Genomic DNA, 26,803 nt, shown 5'->3' with positions numbered 1-26,803 from the left:
AGGCAGAGAAGCCTGAAGGTCCCTGCTTCTGCTATGGATCACAGATATTTTACTGTGTTGGATACCTTGTCTTCAGAGGAACTGAAAGATAGTTACATGTACATTTGTAACACTGATTTGTACTTAAAACCCAGAAGCCAAAATGAATCTCTTCTCCGCCTCAAAACTTCTGAGGGTCAAGTACTGAAAATGTAATAGGTATGAGTTTCTGTATTCTAATTCCAGGTGATGACAGCTCCTCCTCAGAGCGATTAGAATTGGAGGGTCTGCAGTGAATCACTGAAGTCTCACCTACCTTGAGGAGTTGCATTCTCTTCCATCTGTCCATGGCAAAGCAGACTTCGCTGCCTTTTGCTTTTCATGCAAAATGTGAAGTTTTGACTCCAGGAGATAAAATTAGTGTGGCAAAAGAGTGTGTGTGTGTGTGTGTGTGTGTGTGTGTGTGTAGATGAGACCTTTTCTCCCTTTGGACCTGGAAGCTTGTAATAGCTATTGCCCAGTTGTGAAAACCTTGTTTTTGGATAAGGAGCTGTAGAAGGTGGCGGAGATTCACTCCAAGTGCCGTTGGACGTAGTGGATTATCTGGGTCCATTTTCATCCAGGTTCAGTGCTAGGTTTGATCCTGAGACAGTCTTGCCATGATGAATGACCATTGTTGGGGGAGAAATGGGAGAAGTGTGACCCTGTTTATTCTCTCAGTGGCTTTGACCATGTTATCCTGCTGTATCATCCCTGAGATGGGAGTCGGTGACATTTCTTTTCCACTGGTTCGCTGCTTTTAACAAATACCGTGTTTTTCGTTCCATAGGACGCTCCGTCCCATAGGACGCACCTAGTTTTTTGGGGGGGAAATAAAGGAAAATTTCCCCCCTATATTTCCCCCCCAAAAGCAGGTCGGGGAAACCGAACCAGGTCGAGGAACAGCGGGGTGGCGGCACTGCGCCTCCCTGCTGTCCCCCGAGCTTGTGGGGCTGGCCGATGTCTGCCCGGCGCGAGGGGCGCTCTGCTTCAGGGTGCCCCGCGCGCCGGACAGCAGGCTGCTATCCGCAGCATGGGGAGCCCTGTGGGGAACTCCTACAGGGCTCCCCACGCTGCGGATGTCTGCCCAGCGGGAGGGGCGCTCTGCTTCAGGGCACCTATCGCGCCGGGCGGCAGGCTGCTATCCGCAGCGTGGGGAGCCCTGCGGGGAACTCCCGCAGGGCTGCCTAGGCTGTGGATGTGTTCCCGAAGCGCCGTGCGCTCTGCTTTCAGCGCGCCCCGCGCTCCGGGAAGCAGGCTACTATTCGCAGCCTAGACAGCCCTGCGGGACCTCCCGCAGGCTGTCTAGGCTGCGGGTGTCTTCCTGAAGCCTGGAGAGCGAGAGGGGTCGGTGCGCACCGACTCCTCTCACTCTCCAAGCTTCAACGAAAGCCTGCATTCGCCCCATAGGATGCACCCAGATTTCCCCTTCATTTTTGGAGGGGGAAAAGTGCGTCCTATAGTGCGAAAAATACGGTATGTATTCTGGGGGTGCTTCTGCATCCAACATTGTTACTTACAGATTCAGGTGGCCTTTTTCCATTTTGAGGTGGTTCATTGGCCAGGACTGTCCTAGGCAAGGATAGTCTGGGGTCACAGTGATCTATGCTCTAGTATCCTCCTGACTGCATTGCTGTGATGTACTGCAGGGGTCAGCAAACTATGGGCCTCAGGCCAGATCAGGGCCCACCTGGGTCCAGCCCGTACCGCAAAGCTGGAACCCGGCGCAAAGCCGAGGCTCTCAGCGATGGTGACAGGAGGAAGAGGCCGAGTGGCGGTGGCTCTGCCAAACAAACTCTGCGCCTGGTTTACCTCAGTGGCGCTTGATTGGCAGAGATGTCCCTGCTGAGGTAAACCAGACACGGCATTTGATTGGTAGAGCTGCTGCTGCTTGGCCTCTTCCTCCCGCCGCCGCCGATGCCCTGGTGCTCCTGTGGGCCAGAGAGCGGAGCAGACGAACTTGCTGTGCCTACCCACGAGAAGGTAAGCGCAGGGTGTGAGGAGGAGGACTACTTGCCCCCCTCGCCTCTTCTTCAAGCTCGCTCACACACACCCCGTTCTGCTTCTCCGGCCCGCCACAAGGTCTGAGGGACAATGGACCAGCCCACTGCTAAGAAAAATTTGCCCACCCCTGATGTATTGTATGTGGGGCTGCCCTTGAAGATTGTCAGAAAACATGAATTACCTGTCAGAATTTTAACTGGTAGACTCAACCCAATTCTAAAAGAATTATGTTGACTGCCTATTTGCTTTCAAGCCCAATTAGAAACACTGTTGCTTACCTTTAAGAATCCTACATGTCTTGGGATCCAAATACTTTAAGAATTGCCTCTTCCATATACCAGTCTGCCAGGTTCTTGGGATCATCAAAAGAGGCTCCTCTCTGTATTCCACTGTTTGCAGAAGCTTGCTATGTGGTGATTTGGGATAAACCCTTCTCCTTGTTGGTGCCTTGTCTGGAATGACTGGACCAAACTTTGTTATAACTTAAGGGGCATGTTAAGACTGACACATTTTCCCAAGCATTTTAAGTTGGTGAACTTAAAATGTTTTTAAGTTACAATTATTTGTTTTAATGGTTGCATTTTGTGTGTGTGTGTGTGTGTGTGTGTTGTATGTTACATTATTTGCTTTTTTATGTTCTGGTGTCTGTGCAGATGAAGAGTTGGTTATACAGCAAATAGTTTAAATTTAAAGAAGTAGCATTGGTCAGCAGCTAGTTTTGCTGGCAGGCCACTGAAATTGCATGTGATAAAGGACACATCCAATCCATAGGTATTGGAAAGAACTCCCGTGGACTCCAGACTGTGTACTTGAGTCTCACGGACATTATCTTTGTGGCAGAAAGCCAAGATATCAGTTGTCCTTTTTACTTGGGTTAAGGTTTTGCAGCTGTTGCCCCACCCAGAAAGGATTTTAGGTAATTTAGCTTGGTGTTCTTGTGAATGGAAGTCATATTGGCTCTAAATCCCTACCCGCAGTTAATGCAGGCTTCCTCAACCTTGGCCCTCCAGATGTTCTGAGACTACAATTCTCACCATCCCTGACCACTGGTCCTGCTAGCTAAGGATCATAGGAGTTGTAGGCCAAAAAACATCTGGGGGGCAAGGTTAAGGAAACCTGAGTTAATGTCTCCGTGAAATCTTTCAATCACTAGTTTGGGGAGCTTGCCCCTTGGTTGCTGTATGTTTCCCTTGTTGCTGAAGAGGTATATCTAGCTTCTTCAGGGCCATAGAATTTTAAGTTGGAAGGGATCCTGATGGTTCTCTAGTCCACCTCCTGCAATGCAGGAATCTCAGCTAGGTCATAAATGACAAATGGCCACCCATCCTCTTCTCAAAAACCTCCAAGAAAGGAGAGTCCACAACCTTCCAAGGGAGACTGTTCCACTGTCGAACAGCTCTTACCATCAGAAAGGTCTTCCTGATGTTGATTTGGAATCTCCTTTCTTGCCACTTGAAGCCATTTTATGACATTTTATTATGTTTTATATTTTGTTGGAAGCTGCCCAGAGTAGCTGGGGAAACCCAGCCACATGGGCGGGGTATAAGCAATAAAATTATCATTATCATTATTGGTTCAAGTCCTACCCTCCAGCGCAAGAGGAAACAAGCTTGCTCCATCTTCCAAGTGACAGCATTTAGATATTTGAAGAAGAACCTCATATCTCCTCTCAGCCTCCTCTTTTCCAGGCTAAACATACCCAGCTCCTTCAACCTTTCCAGACGCTTTATCATCTTGGTCTCTCTCTCCTCCGCACACATTTCAGCTTGTCAATATCCTCCTTAAATTGTGGTGCACAGAACTGGACACAGTACTCCAGGTGTGGTTTGACCAAGGCACAATGGAGTGGTACTGTTGCTTTCCTTGATCGGGACACTAGACTTCTGTCGATGCACCCTAGAATAGCATGAGCTTTTTTGCTGCTGCATCACACTGTTGACTCATGTTCAGCTTGTGGTCTGCCTAGATCTTTTTCACATGTGCTACTGGCAAGCCAGATGTCCCCCATCTTCTATTTGTGCAGCTGGTTATTCCTGTCTGTGTAGAATCTTACATTTGTCTCTGCTGAAATTAATTTTCTTAGGTTGGGCCCTGTTCTCCAATCTGTTACGGTCATATTGAATCCCAATTCTCTTTTCTGCTCCATGAGCTACCTTTCCGAGTTTGGTGTCATTTGCAAATTGGATGAGCATCCCCTCAGTATCTTCACCCAGGTTTATAAAGACATTGAACAACAACAGGCCCAGGCCAGAGCCCTGCAGCCATGCAGTCCCCCACTTGTCCCTTTTCTCTGGGATGACAAGGAAGTGTTAGTGAACCCAACTCTTTGGGTTGGGTCAGTCAACCAATTATAAATCCACCTAACAGTTATCACATCCAGGCCACATTTTACCGTCTTGTCCGTAAGTATATCATGGGGAAATTTATCATAGGCCTTATTGAAATCAAGATACACTGCATCCACAGCATTCCCCTGATCCACCAAGCTTGTAACTCTATAAAAAATGAATTGAGCCTTAGTAACCACAGCTGCAAGGTCAACTGCACTGGTTTTCCAACCTATGTTGTGGTCTTTATAGTCCTGCCCTGTTTCCACCTCTTTCTTTGATTCACCTAGAATCCCAGTTATCTTACAACTTTGTTTTGGTCAAACTCATTTAGAAGCTCTTCCTTCACTTTAGGCTGACTTAAGTTTCCGCAAGCAGGTTTAACGTCGATACCTGTTTTCTATCATCCACATTCTGTATTTTGCAACAGTTTTGTTGTCAGTGTTCTAGTTACAGCCATCTTGCACCTTTAACTTTCCAAAACTTCAGCCTTCCCCCTTTTCGTTTCTGACCCTACTTTGCAGTCTGTCTTTTTCTATTATTTTCACTTTCTGTGTTTCAATGCCAGTAATATGCAATAGCCATGGTTTTCTTAACATGGATGGCGCTTCTTGGAAGCATAATACAGATTTCTTTTATTAACTGACAAACTTTCTTACAAAAAAACTGGACTCTCCTTCTACAAACATGGAATGGAATGGAAAATTCCAGGTCGTCGTCCCCCCCCCCACTTTTCATTACATTCAGTGGGAATTATATTAAAGGATGTAATTTTAGACCTTTCCCAGTGTTGCTCCCAAACCGTTACCCATGTAGTTTCAGCACAAGGCCTTGTTAGAGGCTGATCTGGTGTTTAATGGCACCACCACTAAACTAGAGGACTCAGCAGATAAGCTACCAGGGACTTCCAGAGAAGTGTGGGTTGAAACTGGGGATGGGGACCAAACATCTGGGCCTCTGCCTGAGATGGTAGTCAACCGCTCTGCTCAGACTGTACCTTCCGCTGTCCACCACCACTGAAATTGGGGTCATATCATTGTAAGCCCCTATGACACACACATCTGGGCAAATCATAACACCAGCACCGCTAAGCGCAGCACAGAGACGAGGGCCACAGATGATAAGCTAGCAACTAGCAGTAAGCACACCTTACATTGCCATTTGGAAGACTGAAATGCCTTCTCCACACTTCTCCCCTTACCTCCTGCTCCTCAGGAGGAACCCATCAAACGAACTCCTAACTGTCCTGTCAATCCCCCAAATGGCAATATCCTTTGGTGCCAGCCCCTTTGGGGATGACCTGATCACAGTCCAGCCCACTGCTGGTAAGAGAGTTCTTACTACTCTTGCTTTGTTCACTCAGCCAGCAGTCAAATCTGCAGCACTTTGCAGTCAGCCAGAAGACCCCTCTAACCTGCAGGCAAATACTAAGTGGGACAAGGCAGCCAAGCAACTGATGCCGACAAATACACTCACTCTCTCCCCGCCCTCCTCTTTCTCTGGCCGGGAGAGCAGGCAGGGGCCAGGATAGTGCCAACCAGCCCCTTCTCCTTCATCTTCCTGTGGGTCTGCTTCCAAGGAGGAGGGATGGCAAAGTCTCTTCTTATAGCCAAGGCCAGGTTCTGGACCATGCCCACACTCCAGCTAGGTTCGTTCAGCCAGTGATTGAACAGTGCCACAGATAGCATCCTTGCAATTATAAAAACAAGGAAAGCCATTCTAAATGGAGCAGAATGGTACAAATTCAGCAAAGCAACTCTTGAGGGCCAGGGCAAAGAGGTGCGTCTTCAGCATGCTATGGAAGCTGTACAGTGAAGGTGTTAGGAGCACCTCTGGGGGGAGGGAGTTCCACAGTTTAGAGGCTGCCACAAGGAAAGACCTCCCCCCGGAGTGCCATTCCCCACACTTTAGAGGGTGGTGGAACTACCAAGAGACACAAACTGACCCACTCACACAGAAATAGATCTAAACACCCATGAAGGTCAGTAGGGATGGAGGTGGTCAGATACTTGGGGCACAAGTCATGTATTTTGTGTTTTTATCTTTTATCTTTATGTTATGAACCGCCCTGAGATTTTCAGATAAAGCATGCTATACAAATTGAATAAATAAACAATTGAATAAATAAAATTTAGGGCTTTAAGCACTAATGTGAGCACCTTGAATTAGACAGTATCGGGTGTAGGGGACCACTGGCTCTCCAGATGTTGCTGAACTACAACTCCCATCACTGGCATTGGCTCATGTGTCCTAGGGCTGATGGGAGTTGTAGTTTGAAATTGTGGCTTTCCTCAGGGTGTTGAGGGTGGGGTTAGATGGAGGTACCTCTCTGCTCATAATGCATAATTGACTTTGAGAACTCTTTGCAACAAGTAGCTTAGATGGACTATAAGAAAACGATTGGTCAAATTTGTGAGTGCTTCAGATGCAGCGCTCCTCTGGTCAGTGCCAGGAACAAACAGCAGGCCTGGGAGTTAGCCTTGTGCCCTCCTTGTGAGCTGCTCAGAGGTGTCTGGTCAGCCCCAGAATGGGAAACAAGGCTGGTGTTAATGGCCTTTGATTAGATGAGATGCTGAGGTGGCTTTTGATGTGGCCCGATCCTCAACACTTACAGGAGGGTGCAGTAAGTCTGATGATGTAAGGGCATTGCAAATAAAATGACAAAAAGGAAGAGAGAACCTCAGAAAGGTATTTCCCTTCCCACACCATATGGGGGTGCGCATTCCATGTTGCAGGCACGTGCTGCAACACACACACACCCCTTTCAGCAGATTGTAGCAGACAGTGCAATGAGGGCAAGGGCAGAGGCCAGCTTGGCTTTGTGGAACTTTGACCAGCATTTAAAGGCTTGTCTTAACCTACACTGAAGCAACCAGAAGCATGTTTTTAATAATTGCTATTTAATTCATGGCAAAAGTGCTGGGCTTTACATTGGCCGAGTTAGAGGTTTGTCTAAGCTTTGCCCTTTGAATGTTGTCTTAAGGCAACTTTGTTTGAGAATTACACAGGGAAGAACTGCCACTCACTGGCAGAACATGCTCTTTGCATACAGAAGGTGTCACAGGCTCAGTTCCTGGCAGCATTTCCAGTTTAAAAAGCAGGTGATGGGAAAGACCCTGGAGGGCTGCCGCTTGCCAGAGTAGACAGCATTGGTATTAGGTATAAGGCAGCTTCTCATGTAAATCATTCAGCAACATAAGAATATTGGAGCAGCCTTGCTTGTCCAGACTAGTCACTTGAAGCTCTGCGTGAAGACCAAGAGTCCCGTTCCACTCCTGTCTCCAGCAGCTGCTTTCCAGAAGCATGCAGCCCCCTAATCCTGAAGGTGTGAGGTGTTGGGAGTGGAAAGTGAATATATAAACTCTAATGCAAGCACACCAGCAGGGCCTGAATACTGAAAAGGTGTAGAAAACTGACCACCTACATTTTCAGATGCACTGACAATTTGTTTCAGGGAACAGGGCTAAAAAAAATTGAGGCTCCAGAGTTGTTCTTTGGCACTGTCACTTTCCACAGTAGGACGCCTGGTAATGCCTAACACTTTGTAGTTCTGCATAGCATTGTGCTCCCTCAGGACACAACTGAATCATGGCTTTCCTTTGCTACCGTTTGCTCCACTGGTGTCACAAATGGCAGAGAGCCTCAACTGGAGGAAAAATATGCTGGTGTTAAAAATGTACATCCCATCTGATAATGGAAAAAATTGGTAGCTTGATTAGAGAGAGCCATAAATCAGGAAATACAAGTTTAAAATACTCCTAAATAGCATCACCTTTAGAGGAGAGAGGCAGCCACTGCAGCCTCCTGGACCCTGGTTGGCTGGTCGACTCAAGGGAGAGCAAAACAGCTGCCACTCTGCCCCTTTGTGCATCATGCTGGCAGCCCTGCACTTACCTCTCCCAGCACTGAGGTTTCAGCAGTAGTTCCCCCCCTCCTTTATAAATTTTGCATAATTACACTTGCAGATGAGTAATTAATTGATGAGTGATTGAGGAACAATGTAACTTTCAAGGTTGTTAGTAGAGCATAAAGATGAAATAAGTCACTATGGTAGAAAAAGTTCATATCACTTAAAATGATGAAACTTACAAAGAGCAGTGGTCACTTGAAGCTCTGCTTGCGCGCAAAGTGCTTAGAAACTATGGAGGCCACAAAAGTGAGGCTTGAGGGGCAGGAGCTGGCCTGCCTAGTCGCAGGAGCTGGGGCTTGCCAGTTCAAGCATCAGAACCGCAAACTCTTAAGCATTGCCTGTCAGAGTAGACAGAGAAGCTGCCATTTGCTCTTCTGCTTCCCACTTCCAGTATGGGATTGCAGCCCAAACTACCGTATTTTTCGCTCTATAAGACGCACAAGACCACAAGACGCACCTAGTTTTTGGAGGAGAAAAACAAGACAAAAAATATTCTGAATCTCAGAAGCCAGAACAGCAAGAGGGATCACTGCGCAGTGAAAGCAGCAATCCCTCTTGCTGTTCTGGCTTCTGGGATAGCTGTGCAGCCTGCTTTCGCTCCATAAGATGCACACACATTTCCCCTTACTTTTTAGGAGGGAAAAAGTGAGTCTTATAGAGCAAAAAATACGGTATTTGGGCAGAGCTTTTAGCTATCCTTGGGCCGTCACAAAGGATGCAGCCCTTACAATTAAGTGTTCTAAGCAGGAATAAAAAAGTAATGGGCAAACAACTTCCTCTTTGTGGGTTGTGTGCTTAACACCATGTTGAGTAGTAAATCTCATTTCTTCAAAAGAAATATTTGCAGTTTGTGGCTGGGGTAAAGCAAAACCATACCTGTGGTTAGATCACTAACTCATAAGATAGGGGCAGGTTATTCATTCAGCCAGCTGTACTTTTGTACCTGAGACTCAGAAAAATAGATGGCTTTCCTTACTGTCTGTACCCGCATTTGGTTGACTTCAAGGCACTAATGGTAATCATGTTGCTTTCATTCCAGATGGGAATGGCCAGTAACCCAAATCCCTTCGGGCAGCCATTTAGTCAAGCTGGAGGGCAGCAGATGGGAGGAGCAGCAGGAGTCAACTCTCCATTACCAAATAAGCCAGGCATGGCAAATAGCTTGTCTCCTTTTCCTTCAGACATCAAGAGTGTTTCAGTTACCAGTGTGCCAAATATGGTGAGTTTTCTGCAGCTCACAATTTTTCTCCATAGTTCTTGTATGCCTTCCATTGACACAGACTTTCTAAGCCTGTAAAAATTGCCCTGAAAAAGACAACTTCTTATATTCAGTAGAAATTGTGTTGGATCTGTCATATGACATGGGGAAATAGAGGCACCCTGAATAGCTTGGAGTCACAGCAGTCAGTGTGATATTTTGGACCGTTTTACCAGACTACCTGCTAAGATGCACGTGCACAGATACTGTTACTTAGCTGGATATTTGGCATCCTTGTGCAGCATTCATTTCAGCAGTTTTCAGGAACAGCTCTGATGGGTCGTGCTGCTGGAATTTCATCTGTTAGCAACTTTTGTGAAAGTAAGGAAGCTAATGAGAAACATTAATTGTTATGCAACTTTTCTGCTTCAAAAAAACGTACAGTGGGAAACGTATCTATAAATGAAAGGGCTGTTTTTCAAACATATAGTGCATGTAATCTCTTCAGTCTCTATATCAAGGAAGGAATATACTTCTGTAAATGAGTTAGATTGTTTTATTTGCTCATGTTTGGCAACTCAAAACACTTTTTGCTTCTGAAAAAATTGAGGTAGGTGGCAGTGCAAGACCATTCAGGATTTGGAAACCTCAGGTTTTTAACCATAAATATGAGTTGGAGTAAACTCTTGAAACAGTTTGCTATGATCTCTTCCTCTTCTAGCTGTTTCTTCTAATCTTTACTCCTGTCTGCCTTGCTTGATGAATTGACTATCCTGCTGTCCTCCTCTAAACTCTCCAGATGTGCCCACCTCATCCTGTCCTGTTTTCTGGGTTGCCATCTGTCCTTCCATTATTCTCCTTCACACAATCAGACCCTTTGCTCCTTTTCCCAGCCCGCCCCCCCAGTCCCATTTTGAATGTGTCAGTACCTCCTCAAGAAACCATCTCTTGGTCCACCTTCCTCGTTTGGAGCATGCCCCATCTGCCATGACTTTTCCTCCTCCAGCTTCACTCTTAACCTCTAAATCTGGTGTCTGCCCCCACCCTCAACATTCCCCTGCCTTCACAAAGACCACTGGCCCTCCACGCTGCAAAATCTAAAACCTCCTTGATACTTCAAACACCTTTGATACTTGTTCACTCTTCCCTACTTGATTCCTTTTACGTGTTAGGTTTCCACAATTCTCCTCTTACTTAAGCATTCTTTCAGTTTTTTGATAAGCATAAGCTCTTCCACTGCTTTTCTCCTCTTTCTCTTGGGATCTCTGCACACACTGTCCCTGGGTGACCTTAGTAAAACCCCATGGCCTTTACAAAAAATTAATAATTAAAAAATTGTCCAGTAGCACCTTAGAGACCAACTAAGTTTGTTCTTGGTATTCGTTTTCATGTGCGTACACACTTCTTCAGGTGTATTTGGGCGCAGTTAGAGACCACAAAACAAACACTGATAATGCAGCCCTATAAAATTATTAATTAATTAATTAAATTTGTATACCATCTTATACCTGCCGGTCTCAGGGCTGTTCACAACATTAGTGAGGAAATGGCTGAGTGGGCTGGGTGGGTCCCTGCATTAGTTTTATTGAAAAATAATTGGATTTAATGACTGCAGGGCTAAATTACATGCTGCCATTAAGAATTTAAGCAACATGGAAAATGAAGAATCAGCTGTGTTCATTTTTAGATTGATATCTGAATATTTCATCCAGGGATCAATTTTCACATGTATGTATGTGTGTGTTATTGAATGTGAGTGAGTGGGTAAAAGACTTACTGATAGTTTTTTAAAATTTCAATAAATTTATATTTTTGTCAGAAGAAAAACGTGGTGGGGAAGGGACCTTATATTTTTCATTGGTCTTCCATTATCTAACCTTGGTCTCTTTGTGTCTGTTCAGCACTCTGCTGCCAAAATTATTCCTCACCTCTCTGATCACCTGACACCCGTCCTAAAATCCCATTCCCAGATGCTGCTCCTCACGCTCCTTGTCTTGCCTTCAGAACCTTGCATGGCCTTTCTCCAGCTCTGATCTTTGCTCACCCTTCTCCCTTGCGGCCGCCATTGCTTGGATTTCCTCACGTGTTGCCACCTCTCGTCATTTAAACGCTTCTTCAAGACACTTTTTCACCCCTTAGTTCCCATGCGCTGTGTGTAATCTTAAGCATGTACAGCTGGAAGAACCACACATTGCTTCCCTCTTTTCTTGTGCCTCTCCTTCCCCTTCCTCTGCCTCTTTTTCTCAAATTTTAGAGGGTTTGCTCCTGAACACGGAATGGCCTGTCCTCTTGTACTCTCTGAAGCAGAGGTTCTCAACCTTTTTGAGTCAGTGTATCCCTTGACCAACTACATTCTTTTTGCAGCACCCTGTGGGGCTTACGATAGGGTTGCCATATTTCAAAAAGTGGAAATCTGGACACAAAAGTTGTTGAGCCCTTTTTTGGCAAAGTTGTTGAGCTTTTTTCTCCTTTTTTAGTTTTTGAGCTGCTATTTTAAAGGAATTTTGCCAAAATCTACACTTTCAACATGGGTTACCATACGTCCAGATTTTCCCCGGACATTTCAGCGATTTCCACCCTGACACTGTTTCTGACGGCTGTTTCCCGGCTATGTCTGGGAAATTCCAGGTGAATGGCAACCCTAGCTTGGGAGCCCAGTTATGTCACCCCAGAGCTGGCAGCCTCTTCTCCTCTCCCCTCTCCTTTGGAGTCCTCCAGTCATCTGCTGCTGCTGCCCCTGGTCTCTGAGCTGCCCCCCCCAAAGAGGGGGCCTGGGAAGAGGATGCTCCCAGCCTTACTGGTCCAGAGGAGAACATGAGGCCCTCACCTTATCTGGGGAGGCAGCAGTGGGCGTTGCCAGGCCTACATGGCAGAAAGGCTCCCCTTCAGCATTGGGCACTCAGCTCCCAGGCAGGCAGGCCTTGCACACAGCAAACACAAGAAAGGCCAGCGCACTGCCTGCTTGCCTGCCTGACCTCCCACTAGTCTGTCCATTCCCAGCCCCAGGGGCTGGTGGACTGACTAGCTGGGCTCCCTGGCCTGCTTGCTTGCTTGCTTGCTCGCTCTGAGGCCACCTCAGCTCCTGGCAACCAGCACCCCCTAGCCAACCCCAGAAGCAGCACTCGCCTGCGGAACTTGTCGCTGGGGCTGCTGCAATAAACAACTGTGCAAGCCTCTGGGAAGCAGAGACACAAGAGGGCATCAGATGAAGGAGGGAAGGAAAGAGGGACAGATGCCAGGGTTGCCCGTGGCACCCTTGACCATCATTCAAGGCACCCCAGGGTGCCACGACACGCTAATTGAAAACCTCTGCTCTAAAGCATTAGGCACACTGATGGTGTTATATATGAACATAAATGATATTTGATGTTAAATCCAGGGCTGCCATCTATGTCACAGGACAGCTTTTGATTCAGCAGAATGGCCTACTGTCATAAGAGGAGGCAGTGTTCTTCATTTCCCCCTTCCTGATCCAGCCCCGTACGATTTCTCCTGCTGTTCTGCAGTGGCTCCCCATTTGTGGAATACTCCCCCCAGGGAGGTTCTCCTGGCGCCTTCATCGTACACCTTCAGGCGCCAGGTAAAAAGGTTCCTCTTTAAGCAGGCCTTGGGCTGATTGGTGCCCAATGCCCTTCTAAAATGTGTTGGGAAGGGCACAGGTTATTGGGTTGTGTTTGTTTTTATTATGTATCTTGTGCTTTTATATTGTGTTTTTACATTGTAATCGCGCTGAGACCTGCAGGCAAAGGGCGCTATACAAATTTAATAAATAATTTAGCAAGTAATATTAATAAAACAAAGGACAAGGCCTGAGGTTTTCTGAGGCCTTATAAATGGTCCAAATTCTGGTTGCTTGCAGGAGCCACCAATCCTTAAAGCTTTTGAAGTTACTGGTGAGGATTTTCCAAACCAAGGAGGAACCAGGTGCTGCTTTTGTAGAGTGAAGGAGAAATGTTGGGGTTCCCTGCCTTGCTGTTCTTCCACTTGCTGAGAAGGCAGGAGCTGGAGGCCTCTAGCAGAGAAGAGCAAGCTGTCTCTCTGCACACTAGAGCCCCAGCATTGGTGGGGCTGCTGGGCTTGGCAGCTTCCCCACTGGGTCATCCCCACATTGGTCACGGGTTTTGGATGTGTCTTCAGAAGTGAAGCGGATGGGCTCCCTTCAGAAACTGCCTTGTGCAAAAGAAGGCGACGTTGGGCCAGTCAGTACCTGCCGACCTGAGAGTGTACTGTTCTCTTTACCTGCAGAACATACTTAGCAAAGTCTGAGGAACAGTGCCTGCTTCTGTTAGGACACTTCTATGCCAGCTATTGTTGGCCCAGGAAAAGCACTGCTGTTTTTGTTTTATATCTCTAATTCTTTGGGATGGCAGCAACTTTTTCTTTGCTGAATAAGCATGAATGGTTTCCTGTTTTAAACTGACAAATGTGATCTGGAGAAGTGTGAATTGACCTCCAAGAATGAGGTGGTCCACATTGAACTGCTTGGAGTGCTAGTTATGATTTGGTGATAATTTAGCAAGAGAACATACTGCCTGCTGAAATATTATTAAAAAGGAAAGCAACAAATGTGGAAGTAGACAACAACAGGTGCTTTCAGATGGAGGTAAAGTAGCTTAAACTGTCAGTCATTCTCATCTAATCTCATGTGGATGGCAACTGCATTGAAAGGAGCAAGACTTGCATGCAACATGTTTAGAATCATGCATACATCTGGTTCACAGCACACCTCAGGAGTTCCCATTGAATTTACTGGCACTTCTGAGTATTTATGTCCAGGGTAGAGTGCATAGCTATAAGTTCTCCCACAAAGTAAATGCTAAAAATTGCATGGTGGAATCTTAGTGGCTGTTAGTTGTGGCAAATTAGTTTGAGATGGTGATCAAATGGATGTCTTTAATAAGATTGCATTGCAAGTTGTTCTGTCCTAAGTGAAGCTTCGTAAGGTGATACGAAAATGTTTTGTCTTTCTTTTTAGTCTCAAATGCAAACCCAGGTACAGCAGGTGGGAATTGTACCAACGCAGGCAATGGCAGCCGGGCCAACAGCTGACCCTGAGAAACGCAAACTTATTCAGCAACAGTTGGTTCTGCTACTTCATGCTCACAAGTGTCAGAGACGAGAGCAAGCCAACGGAGAGGTGCGGCCATGTGCCCTTCCCCACTGCCGAACCATGAAAAATGTCCTCAATCATATGACACATTGTCAAGCTGGAAAGGCCTGTCAAGGTAAGAGCAAGGGTTTAAAACCTTGTCAGGAGGTCTGTGGTATATGGTTCTCCAGTTGTCTGTCTTCTGCACGATTGTGTCCCTCTCTCTGGTCAGTGAAACTGGGACACCTTAAGTTTGAGCGTCATGGCCAAGTTGACTTTATTGCAACAGGAGGCACTTCTCCAATTCCAGACCAGCCCATATACGGAGTAGGTAGCTCTCCAGGGCTTCTGGCATTGGGGGTTAATTCCCTCCCTTGTGGTTTAGTCCTATATTGTTTTTGAAACTCTCACCATGCCTCGGTTCACTTGGAAGCAGATGGGAGAATAAGTATTGATTTGCAGATTGCCTCTAGAAGCACACCTGTTGGCCTCATCAGAAGGTTCCAGGCTACTGTTGCTTTTCTCTGCAGTCCTCAAGGTCTTGCAACAAACCTGCAGCAGGAGACAGGCAGGACACTCGGATCCTTTCAGAAGTACTTTGGCAGGCTGAGCAAGTTGGGGTCACAAGTCCCACCCTGACCATGTAGGCATCTAACTTGACCCCCTGCTAACGTTGGAGATCCAGAACTAGAGTACTCCCCTCCCTACACACGACAAAGAGATGACTGCCCACCCTCTGCTGGAGCCCCCTTCCCAGACAACTGCTTCCATTGCCAAGCTGTTCTTACTCTTCTAAAGTTAAGCTGAAATCTACCCCATTGATCTTAATGCTGTTAAACCTGTGTGTTCCCTCTTTGCTCTCTTCTCTGGGACAACTCTTCATGGGTTGGAAGAGGGCTGCTATGCCTCCCCTCAGTCTTCAACCTTTCCTCATAAGACTTGTTTCTCATACTACCAACCAACTTCATTCCCCTTTTGAACCTATCCCAGTTTGCCTGTGTTCTTGGAAGTGTGGCACCCAGAGCTAGACTCAGGACTCCAGATGCAGTCTTACTAATGCAGAATAAAGTGGGCCTGTTAATTCTCACCACTTAGAAACACTGGTTGGCATCTGTTTGTCTCAGGAGACAGTGGAAGAGTGTGCCTACAGGGGTGAAGTCAAACCATTGGAGAGTTACAGTGCCTGCTGTGGTTGTAGAGAACGATATGGGGGGAATACGTTTTGTTGCAGCTGGGGCAAATGAAGGCGTCTGGTTGTGCTGGTACATGTGTACCATGATGTTTCTTCTTAGAAACAGTGGTTCTGCTGAAGCAGCTTAAACTTGTATTAGCCTATTTTTGTAGCTGCAGCAAACTACTCATACTGGGAGTAGATTGCAGTCTCTTGGAAGTTGGACATACCTGATCTGAGTCATTGATAAAAATGTAACAAGGCTGCTCCCAGGACAGCCTCCAGCACCTCCTTGGAACTCCCCCTCCCCCCCCCGACTTGATGCAGAGCGTTGATGGGCATGCATCCCTCTGGAGCACTCTTTTTTTACCAGCTGTGAACCCACCTGATGGTTTTTTTCATCTACCCTGCCTTTAGCCAGTTAATTAACCCAAATGTCATGGAGATTTTTGTCTAATGCTTTGCTGAAACCAAGGTGAATTTCACTGAGAGCGTTCTCACAATCCTTCAAAGGATACGAGAGCAAAAGGGAGAGAAGGCTGCTTTTCTGTTCCAGGAATGTGACTCTTGACTTCAAAAAGTTTGCCTACCAATAAAATGGTAGCCCAGTGTGAGGCCAGGGTCCCCGTTCGTGTGGTGGGCAGGGCAGGCATTTCCCCTTCAGCTGACTAGTAACGAAAGGTTTGTAAGGCCTACAGTGGGATGCTGCCCCAGCAGACCAGACCTACCACTGTGCTCCCTCATAGCTTCATGGCAGCCAGAATTAGACCTCCCTCTCAATTCTGCTTTTGCACAGGTACCTGTTTGGTTGCCCATTAAGGTTATCCATTGTTAGTTAAGCCTAGTGACTTCGGTGTAATGAGTATAAATAAAAGAGCTCTGCAGGATCAGGCCAAAGACCCATGGAGTCCACCACCCTGCTGTAATAGTTGCCAACCAGATGCCTGTGGGAAGCCTGCAAGCAGGACATGAGTGCAAGAGCAATTCTGCCCCCTCCTGTGGTTTCCAGCGACTGGTATTCAGAGGCACATTGCCTCTCCCAGTGGAGGTCAAACAAAGTCATTGTGGCTGGTAGCTCTTGACAGCCCTCTCCTCCATGAATCTGCCTAATCCTCTTTTGAAGGCCTCCACTAGAGTTCCTCACTGCCTCTTGTGGGAACAAATTCCATAGTCTTCCTTGTGCTGTGTACAGAAGTCATTTCCTTTGTGTATCCTGAATCTTCCAACATACAGCTTCATTAGTTGTCACTGAGCTCTAGTATTATGGGAGAGGAAGAAAAACGTCTCTATTCATTTTCTCCACACCGCAAAGTCCCCTCTCGCTGGCCTTTGCTCTTAACGAAAAGGTCCGTTCCTCGCAGGGGAGCTGCTCCATTTCCTTCTTTGAACTGTTTCCAGTTCTACTGTCTCCTCCTTGAGATGAGGCAACCAAAACAGCGCACAGTTCCAAGTTCCAATGAGAGCAGTAGGATACTGATAGTTTTATCCTCGTTTCCTTTCTTAATAGTGATCCCTTGTATGAAATTCGCCTTTTTCACAGCTGCTGCTGTGGGTCTTCATTGAATGATCCACTTCTGGCCACAAAATCTCATTCCTGGTCAGTTGCTGCCAGCTGAGATCCTATAAACATATATGCAGAGCTTGTGCATTACTTTGCATTTGCTTCCATCGAATCAACATTGAAATGGCAACTGCAATCCACACAGTTGGGAGAGATCCTTTTGGTGCTACTCACTGTCTCTTTGTTTTAACCACACTAAACAATTTTGTTATCATCAGCAAACTTGGCTACCTCACTGCTCACCCCTAACTCTAGATCATCCATGACAGGTTAAAAAGCACATCCCAGTACCAATCACTGGGGAACCCCATTTCTTACATCCCTCCATTGGGAGAGCTGTCTATTTATTCATATTCCATGCTTTCCGTTCCTTAACTAGTTACTGATCAATAACAACAACTTTCCCTCTTATTCCTTGACTGCTGAGCTTATTCAGGAGTCTTTGGTGAGGTACTATATCAAAACGGTTTTGATTATGACAGTTGATAGGGCAATTGCAGGCTCCGCTCCATTTTGCAAGATAAGAAAGATGTGTTCTCTATGTGCAGTGTGCATGTTGGAGCTGCACCCATTTTCTACACTCCCCCCAGAAGGAGAAGTCTGTCTGAAGAATTCCTCAGGTTCTTCTCAAAATGGAGAACGGTCTCCCCAGAAAAGCTGATGCTCCAGCTTCTATACAGAAAGCCATTGTGGCACGCTTCATTTTTTCTGGAACCGGAGGAAGCTAAGCACCAGGCAGAAGGTGATAAGAAACGAGTACTAAGCAAGATGTCATTAGCAGCAGCATATCTTGCAAATGTCAATCTGTCATGGACTGGCTGGACACAGAGGAATGGTGAGAAGCAGCAACTGGGGAAACCCCAAGGGAGGAAGGCTCAGAGTCCGGGGATTGGTGGTGGGACGGCAGTGAGTGGTCAGAAGGAGAAGAGGGAGCAGAGACAGGCACATCAGCGTAGTCTCTGGTGGCTTGAGAAGGATCTGGGGGTGGGGAAAGCCCTATGGAGTGGATTTAAGCTCAGTTGGCATTCTCTTGCTAAGAATTCTGAGGTTTACTGTTTGTATTTCTGGTGGCGAAGCATCAGTGCTGAGTCTATATCTTTGGGATATCAGCTGTGCAGTGTGTACGAATTGCATTTCTTGTCCTTTCCCTCCATTATAATTGAGTGGCATGTTGAGGGTTATGTTATTAAGGTCATGGAAGGTGGATTTAATGTTTAATAATCTTATTTTTTATACGCGGGTGGCGCTGTGGGTTAAACCTCAGCGCCTAGGGCTTGCCGATCGCATGGTCGGCGGTTCGAATCCCCGCGGCGGGGTGCGCTCCCGTTGTTCGGTCCCAGTGCTTGCCAACCTAGCAGTTCGAAAGCACCCCCGGGTGCAAGTAGATAAATAGGGACCGCTTACCAGCGGGAAGGCAAACGGCGTTCCGTGTGCTGCGCTGGCTCGCCAGATGCAGCTTGTCACGCTGGCCACGTGACCTGGAAGTGTCTGCGGACAGCGCTGGTTCCCGGCCTATAGAGTGAGATGAGCACACAACCCTAGAGTCTGTCAAGACTGGCCCGTACGGGCAGGGGTACCTTAATCTTATTTAAGTTTGCCATTTATGCACATTTAGATATATCCTTTTACCTGCCAAAAACCTCTAAATAGCTTTAAATAGATGAAGCATCTTTCAAATATTTCATTTTTATAAGTTACTGTTACTTACCTTTGGTAGGAGACCATTTAGTCATGACAGCCTTTTTAAAACGATAAAATAGAATAAGGAAATTATTTGTGTCCCCTTATCTTCATTAGTCCAGTAGGTGACACTGTCAGTGTTCCGTTTCTACACCAATGTAGAATGTTCTCCTGCCGCACTGTCTGCTGTGCTTTTTCCAGTAATGCTCCTTGTTCATAGATGTGAACTTTCAAATGCTCCTGCAGCATTTACCGGAGAAAACAGGTGACCTCAGAGTGGAACTGAGGTCCTTCAAACCTATAAAGATGTTGCATATGGTTTCTCTTCTTGTCCTAGTTGCCCACTGTGCATCGTCACGTCAGATCATATCCCACTGGAAGAATTGCACACGGCACGATTGTCCTGTGTGTCTCCCGTTGAAAAATGCCAGTGACAAGAGAAACCAGCAACGTACGTATTCACCAGTGTTCAGAAAAGTCTGGTTTGGAATACATACTTAGGAGATTCTGCCCTGAAGAAGTCCAGTGTAAATGTAATGCCAGCCTAATTCCCCTTCTGATTATTTTTGTGATTTGCTAGTTCGCAAACTTGCGCTAGCAAGTTGAGATAATCATCCATAAAACTGTAAGGGTGCCTCTCATGCCATCTCTACATGAGAAGGTGTGATGGGATCTCTCCCCCTGCCTTCAACACCCCCAGCACCCCTTTACAATCTGCTGTGGAGGGTTGAGGGACCCCACCCCCCAGAGATGGTTTTGGCATGCTTGTAAGACTGCAGAAGGGAGGAGAAAGGTGGGATCTCATTGCACAAGTCCACTTCCACAATGTTGGATTCCATTCACAGCATCTAGAAGAATCCCTAGAAAGATCTCTCTTTGTTGCCAGGTGTCTTGGATGACAATTATAGCAATCGAAACACAAACTGAGCAAGGGTCAGTTAATGCGCCTGCTCCTCAGTCGTGTGTGGCAGTGGGGTGTGGTTCTTATCATTGGCCCAGGTCTCTCCAGTCTGTAAAAGGGCAGAGTTATTTCAAGACCTTTGCCATCTCATCCTCACCTACACCCCAAGGTTGTTGTGAGGATAAGGGGGGTGGAGAACCATGTACACTGCTGCAAGCTTCTTACAGGAAAGGCAGGGCATGAAGGCCATTCAGTCAAGGTTTTAAAAATCCAACAACATCTTGGCCAGGTTCCTCTGCTCTGTCCAACAGCATTTCATGCTTCTTTTGTCCTCCTCTTTTGCAGCACTCCTGGGATCCCCAGTTGGTGGCATCCAGAATTCTATTGCCTCTGGCACGGGACAGGCAACGACTCCTTCTTTGAGCAACCCAAACCCCATTGACCCCAGTTCCATGCAGCGAGCCTACGCAGCTCTTGGCCTGCCCTATGGCAACCAGTCCCAGCAGGCGCCCCTGCCGCCCCAAGTGCAAGGCCAGCCAGCCGCCCAGCCCCAGGCTCACCCGCAAATGAGAACCATGAATGCACTGGGTAGGTGGGGGCACATGCAGGAGGGGGGTGGGGTGAGTTTCAAACGAATGTTAACTGCTTTGGGGGGGCATGGAGGGGAAGGGGGTACAAATCTTACCAGAAATACAACAGCATATGCAACTGCAGCCTCATTCACAAACTGCAAAAAAGTGGAGCCTCCCCTTTTTTGTGTTTGATCTCTCTCTCGTCCTCCTTGACACCCACGCTTGTGCCACAGATTCGTCCTTCCTAGTGTAGAACTGGGGGGGGGGGAGAATAGTGAATCTGTTAACCGCAGTTAACAACAACAAGGTAAATGTATGAGATGAAATGGGGTGGAAGAAAAGGATCTGCAGCAGAATACTGTTTGAGTAGAATGCCAAGGAGAGATGGACTGGGAAGTCCTGAGAGAGGTGACTTGTAAGGGGAAAGGTGTAATGTATATACTATAACTTTGGAAATAACCAAACTGCAGGAGGCAGTGGAAGACAGGAGTGCCTGGCGTGCTCTGGTCCATGTGGTCATGAAGAGTCAGAAACGACTAAACAACAACAAAAATATATTTAAAATAGAGGATGTGGTAGGACCGCTATTTATACAGTTAAAGATCTTGCTTGATTTATCCTACAGTACATATAAAAATGTTAGTGATTTAATGGTGTGAATTGACTGGTATTTCCTCTGAACTAAACGAGGGATAATCTTATTCCAAAGGAACTAATCAAATGAATCTGACGGCTGGAGGAATAACAGACCAGCAACCCAGCATGATCCCAGAAACTGCGCTTCCGACTTCACTTGGGGCAGCAAAGTAAGAAATGTTTTTAAAGGGTTGTTGAGTGTTTACACATGATGCCTATTTTCAGTTGTAGAAATAACTAGTCCTTAGTCAGACTTTTTCTCACGGTTGTTTCATAGTCCCCTTTTCCAAGTAACTCCTCAGTTCTTTGTTTTCTATTTCCCTTCAAAAGCAAAATTGCACTTGAATTTCATTGCCTGCTCTGTTGTAGTCAGTTACTGGATAATTTCTTAGCCTTAAAAACAAGATTTTTCTGGAATGCAACAGAGAGCTTCAAGAGTTTCCCTCACTGCCTTTTCTTTTAGCTCCTTAATGAATGATGGCACAAATTCGATGCCCACAGCTGCACCACCTTCAAGCACCGGGGTGAGGAAAGCCTGGCACGAGCATGTCACCCAGGACCTGCGCAATCACTTAGTGCACAAACTGTAAGTGTGTCTTGTGGGTGGACCCGACTTGCTGCGGGACAGGGCAGGAGTCTTGCCAGAGCTGCAGCCGTGCTCCTTGGCGTTTGGGGGTTTCATGGGTCTGAAGGCTTCGGGGGGGGGGTTGGAGGGGGGGTTGGAGGGTTACAGTCAAAACTGGTTTAAGAAGATTCTCCATTCTTTCCACTTACGTTTTTATTTTCAACAGCCCAACCCTAGACCCACATTTTCTCTCAGGGTGTAACTATCATCAATTTCAATTATGCCATCCTAGGGGAAGACTGAATCTCTCCCAATTACCTGAAAACTGGGCTTTTGAAATCAATTTGCATGGTGTAGGCAGATAGGGGAAAGTAAGGTTTACCCAGGTCTTCCAGCAGCATTCGTGATGGAATTTATGTCTCTTCTTTCTGCAGCGTGCAAGCCATCTTCCCAACTCCTGACCCAGCAGCACTGAAAGATCGCCGGATGGAGAATCTGGTGGCTTACGCTAGGAAAGTAGAGGGGGATATGTATGAATCAGCTAACAGTAGGGTAGGTTCTGTACCAGACAAGAGCTTGGTCTTGTAAAGTCCTGTGTGGCTGAAAGTGGCTCCTTTTGACTGTGTTCCTCCACTGAAACAGCCTGGGATTATTATATAATTCCTGAAATCTTGAGTGCTGCGCCTCCTTTGTTCAGCAAACCAATGAGTGCCTAGAAGTCTTCCTGTCCATAGGCAGGAAGATCAACTGGTTAAAGAAAATACTGTAATCTTACTAGGGATAGCCTTCATAAATTGACAGAAGCTGGACTGGCTCTGGCCTTGTTATTGCCAACTTAGCCATTGTTCCTTTTGTCAAAGAGTCTACTTTTTGGTCAAGTTCCAGGAAGTGTCTTGGTCTTCACAGCATAGCGCTTAGATTCCTAAAACTCAAGTTATGAAGGAGAACTCTTCAGATCACTTTTCATGCAAAATAAAATTTAAGCCAGTGTTAATCAGTCATCCTTGCTGCTTTTTTCAAATATATTCTAAAACCTAATCCTAACATTTTCCCCCTTCTAGGATGAATATTACCATTTATTGGCAGAGAAAATATATAAAATACAAAAGGAGCTAGAAGAGAAGCGGAGGTCTCGTTTACATAAGCAAGGGATCTTGGGTAATCCGCCAGCCTTACAGGCTCCCGGGACTCAGCCTCCTGGCATTCCACAGGTGGCGGCAGCTGTGGGACAAGCCCAGCCTGTGAGACCTCCCAGTAAGTACTCCCAAAAGGAATGGACAAGTGGAGCAAGGAAGTCTGGGTCAGCTTCTAGATCTGTGGCGCACCATTTAGCCTTCCACGAGGCACAGAAAGTGGGTTACAATAAGAACACTCAAAGAAAAAGCAGTATTGAATAAAATCACCCCAGGAAGGAAAATACTATGTTAATAAAGCCACGTTGAGCAGCATCGTGCTTGCATCCCCTAGAACCCAAAGGCCCTCTCAGGCAAAAGTACTTTCCTACCTTCTAACAGTCTGAAAAGAAGGCGCCACAAATGAAAAGGCCCTGCTCCTTGCAGATGTCCAGGTAGCTTCTGTGAAGGATGATATCTGGAGAAGGTGCTCTTTGAGAGGGCCTGAATTTAGGGTGGTTTGTTGTCAAGATCAAAAGCAGCATGTTGAATTGACCAAGATGCAAACTGTTAGCTGGTGAACTTCTTGCAGGACTGGCATTGTCTTCCATACTTGTAGATTCTTGCAATAGGTTTATTTTTTTGCCATTCTGAGCTGCCATAAGGTACGCTGCCCCCCCTCCCCCTGTGCATTACAGCAGTTCAGCTGAGACGCTGTGGAAGGTGCGGCAGTGACAGGTTCCCATCCGCCAAGGAGAGAATGCCGTTGGTGCACCAGCCAAAACCGTGAGAATTCTGTCTAGGTCTGCAGGGGGGCAGCAGCCCCAGAGAGAGCATGGCCAAAATGAAGACGTCTCCCTTCAGAGGGCAGTGTGAGCAGAAGCAGCTCACTAGCTCAAACCCTGACCATCCCCTCTTACATGGATGGACCTGGTTTAGCATAAACCCCATTACTGTCTTCAGACATCATTCGGGAAACCCATCACTGAGGAAAAGGAGAATTAAATAGGTGCCATCAACATCCAGAGACTTCCCCCAGCAGTTTCATGTAGATGTTCAGCAGTGCAGGAGACAGGACTGAACTCTGCAGCACCCCAGAGGTTACTTTCCTTGGAGGGGAGCAACTGTCTTCTCTCACATCCTTCCAGAACCACACACACACACACACACACACCCCAGCTAGTAAGACCAGGGCTGCTGTAAAACAGCGGCCCCGCTCCACACCAGGCAGGTAAGGAGGACACCCTGGTTGGTGGCCTCGGAAGACAGTTACAACCCCAAAGCTCACTTGGAGTCCTGTTGTAGGGCTGTTTGTTGATTAAAGACCCCTGAGGATTGCTCAGTGAGATTCAATCATTTCAATTGGCATATGCGTCTGTTGCACCATCTTGGAAGAGGCATTAGAATGAAAGGGGAAGGCCTGTTCTCAGATGGGGCCTGTCAGCTGTCGTTTTGATAGGCTTTGATATTAAAAATAGTGTTTGATTTTTAAAACAAGCAAACTTGATGCCTAATTAACTAGGGTGGCTTTCTATTTAATTGAGGTTTTAATCTACACATTATTTGAAGTTTGCAGCCCTATCAGTTTGATTTCTAGCATTTTGATTTGTCTGCTAAGTGAAGATTGTGCTGAATGAAGCCGCGAAGGAAGAACTGACCGTGTTGCTTTTGTCCTCTTGCAGATGGGCCTCTGTCCATGCCGAATGTGCCTCTGAGCCGCATGCAGGGGTCTCAAGGTATTCAACTTGCACTAACCTGATCCTTTCCTTAGCCTCACTCTTGCGAGTCTCCTGTTGGGGGGTGGGGGGTGCCTCCTCTATGCCACACTTTCACCTGAGCCTTTGTTCCAAGGGAGTAGACTGAGAGCATGCCACGGGCGGGGGGGGGGGCACAGCCGTTGAGGCGGATACAAAAAGCTTGGCTTTCTTGAGCTCTACTTCACCCAACCCAGAGCGAACCAGGGGGTCCCTGAGTGCAACTTGGTAGCAGTCCTGGGGAGAATGCACCTCTTCCTGGATGCCCCTCACTAATCTGTTGTGTGCATTACCCTCGCCACTCAAAGCCCATAGTAAAGCCAGCCAGCTTTCCTGACATAACTGCAGGGTGCTCCAGACGCCACGTAGAGAGGGGGTAAGGTACCTTTTCAGTGACACTGGCTCCCTCTCAGCTCCACTTCCTTTTATCCAAAGGGAATGGTGCGTGTACCATATTTTTCGCTCCATAAGACGCACTTTTTCCCTCCTAAAAAGTAAGGGGAAATGTGTGTGCGTCTTATGGAGTGAATGCAGGTGGGAGGCTCTGCTCAGCGCTCCCTTTAAAGAGCCGCGTGGAGCGTGTGTGCGTTTCTAGGGGGCTTTTACGCGAGGTGGGGGAAGGGACTGACAGGCTGCCCTCTGTCCCTTCCCATACCTCCCGGAAAAGCCAGCAAGAGCCGCTGCCAGGCTCTGCTCAGCGCTCCCTTGTAAGGGCTCCCTTTCGTCCCTCATCCAGCTTTGCTGGGAAGCCAGCAGAAGAGGCGCTGTGCAGCTATCGCTCTTGCTCTGCTGGCTTCTCAGCGAAGCGGGAGGAGGGACGGAAGGGTTTAAAGCAAGAAAGCCGCTTGCATGCTTTGTGCAGAATATTTTTTTTCTTGCTTTCCCCCTCTAAAACCTAGGTGTGTCTTACGGAGCGAAAGATACAGTATTTTTCACAACCCTTAGCTTTCCATTTTCCTTTCCCCAAACTTCAACATGGTTCCATTCAGTTGCATTTTTTAAACACAGATCCTGTCTCCGCATGGCACTTCTGGATAACCCAGCTGCTGGGAGTGGTAGAGGGGATGGAGGAACAGGAAGCCCCTGGTGCCAGCTGTTGGGGGGGAGGGATGGCATGTGCTCTGAGTGCTGGGAATGTCTGTGGCTAGACTTGCGCAGGACAGATCCCATGTGGGGAAGACCACTAAGACTTGCGTGGAGAACAGTGTCTGCTGACAGTAGCAGCTCCTTCCCTCAGTGCCCAGGCATTGCTCAATAACAAGACAATGGGACGACAAATGTCCCTGTGCTGCCCTTTAAACAGAATCAGAAAAGGTGTGCTGGAGAATTAGGGGGCTGTTGGAAAGAGAGCTCTCCACATTTAGAGCTCTCTGTCTTTAGTCCCTCTGCTAAGTGTCTTCTGGCTGCGTCTTGACTTCTGTGGGTTTCCTTCACAGTCACTGCCAAGAGGGGTTAGGTCTCCTCTGCCCAGCTGCCCTGCAGGCCAGGCTTGAGTGTTCCTCAGGCTGGAATGGTGGCAGGAGCGTGGTGGGCTGAGCTGTGTGTCGATCCGCACTTGGGGGACTCGCTCCTAATGGGCTCTTCTGGGGGTGCATTTTGCAGGAGTGAATCAGTTTAACCCCATGTCCATAGGGAATGTCCAAATGTCCCAGGCATCGATAGGACCCCGCACTACCCCTCCAATGAACCATCCTGTCCAGATGAACAACATGGGATCCATTTCCACGGTTTGTAGCTCTCTCTTTCTTTTCTTCTTGACTATTTAAAGCTTGGGATACGTTAAGAGAAATAAACTCATATGCTGGTTACCTCAGGTCCTTTCCAGTATTGCATCATTCAGTTTTGGATTAATTCAGTCACTTAATTTTATTTCATAAAATGTATGTACAGTAGGCCTGCAGCTTACATGGGGGTTGTGTTCCGGGGGTCTGCATGCAAAGTCAGGAAGGCCCCCCGGAACCAGCTCTCCATGTGACCCCTCCTTTGCTGAGCTTTGTGAGGCCTTTGGAAGGCTGTGGGTGGATCCTGCAATAGCTTTCGGGGCCCTTCCAACTCCCTCCCCCCCCCCACTCTCCATTTACATACTTACTTTCCCACCACCTCTGCAAATCTGTAAGTTGTGGGTCTACTGTACCACTTGATTGTTTTTTAAAAAAACAGCAACCCTCAAAGCAATTCACAAAAAGAATAAAACAATGGTGTGGTGTTTTTTACTTAAAAACAACTATTTAGAACATTTAAAAAACAATTGAAATCAATGATAAGCTGAAAAGTAGGTTAAAATACACGTCAGCTTTCTAAATTA

The 26,803-nt window shown here is 47.0% G+C and overlaps 1 protein-coding gene across 2 annotated transcripts in view; it reads left to right on the top strand.

The window, feature by feature from the left end:
- Window positions 1–26,803, top strand: part of CREBBP (CREB binding protein) — a 70,467-nt gene that overhangs the window by 5,398 nt on the left and 38,266 nt on the right. The window contains exons 3-12 of one of the 2 annotated variants that reach the window (XM_053365758.1): window positions 9,299–9,478; window positions 14,433–14,682; window positions 19,296–19,409; window positions 20,205–20,447; window positions 21,141–21,237; window positions 21,531–21,653; window positions 22,067–22,184; window positions 22,694–22,886; window positions 24,427–24,480; window positions 26,131–26,225. In XM_053365758.1, coding sequence (XP_053221733.1) covers window positions 9,299–9,478; window positions 14,433–14,682; window positions 19,296–19,409; window positions 20,205–20,447; window positions 21,141–21,237; window positions 21,531–21,653; window positions 22,067–22,184; window positions 22,694–22,886; window positions 24,427–24,480; window positions 26,131–26,225 — 1,467 coding nt within the window. The remainder of the gene's footprint in view (window positions 1–9,298; window positions 9,479–14,432; window positions 14,683–19,295; window positions 19,410–20,204; window positions 20,448–21,140; window positions 21,238–21,530; window positions 21,654–22,066; window positions 22,185–22,693; window positions 22,887–24,426; window positions 24,481–26,130; window positions 26,226–26,803) is intronic. The other variant, XM_053365759.1, reaches the window with a different exon arrangement.

The sequence above is a fragment of the Podarcis raffonei genome, chromosome 14 (genome assembly GCF_027172205.1).
Source record: "Podarcis raffonei isolate rPodRaf1 chromosome 14, rPodRaf1.pri, whole genome shotgun sequence".
Taxonomy (NCBI): Eukaryota; Metazoa; Chordata; class Lepidosauria; order Squamata; family Lacertidae; genus Podarcis; species Podarcis raffonei.
This window is presented reverse-complemented; position numbering and strand designations above follow the sequence as displayed.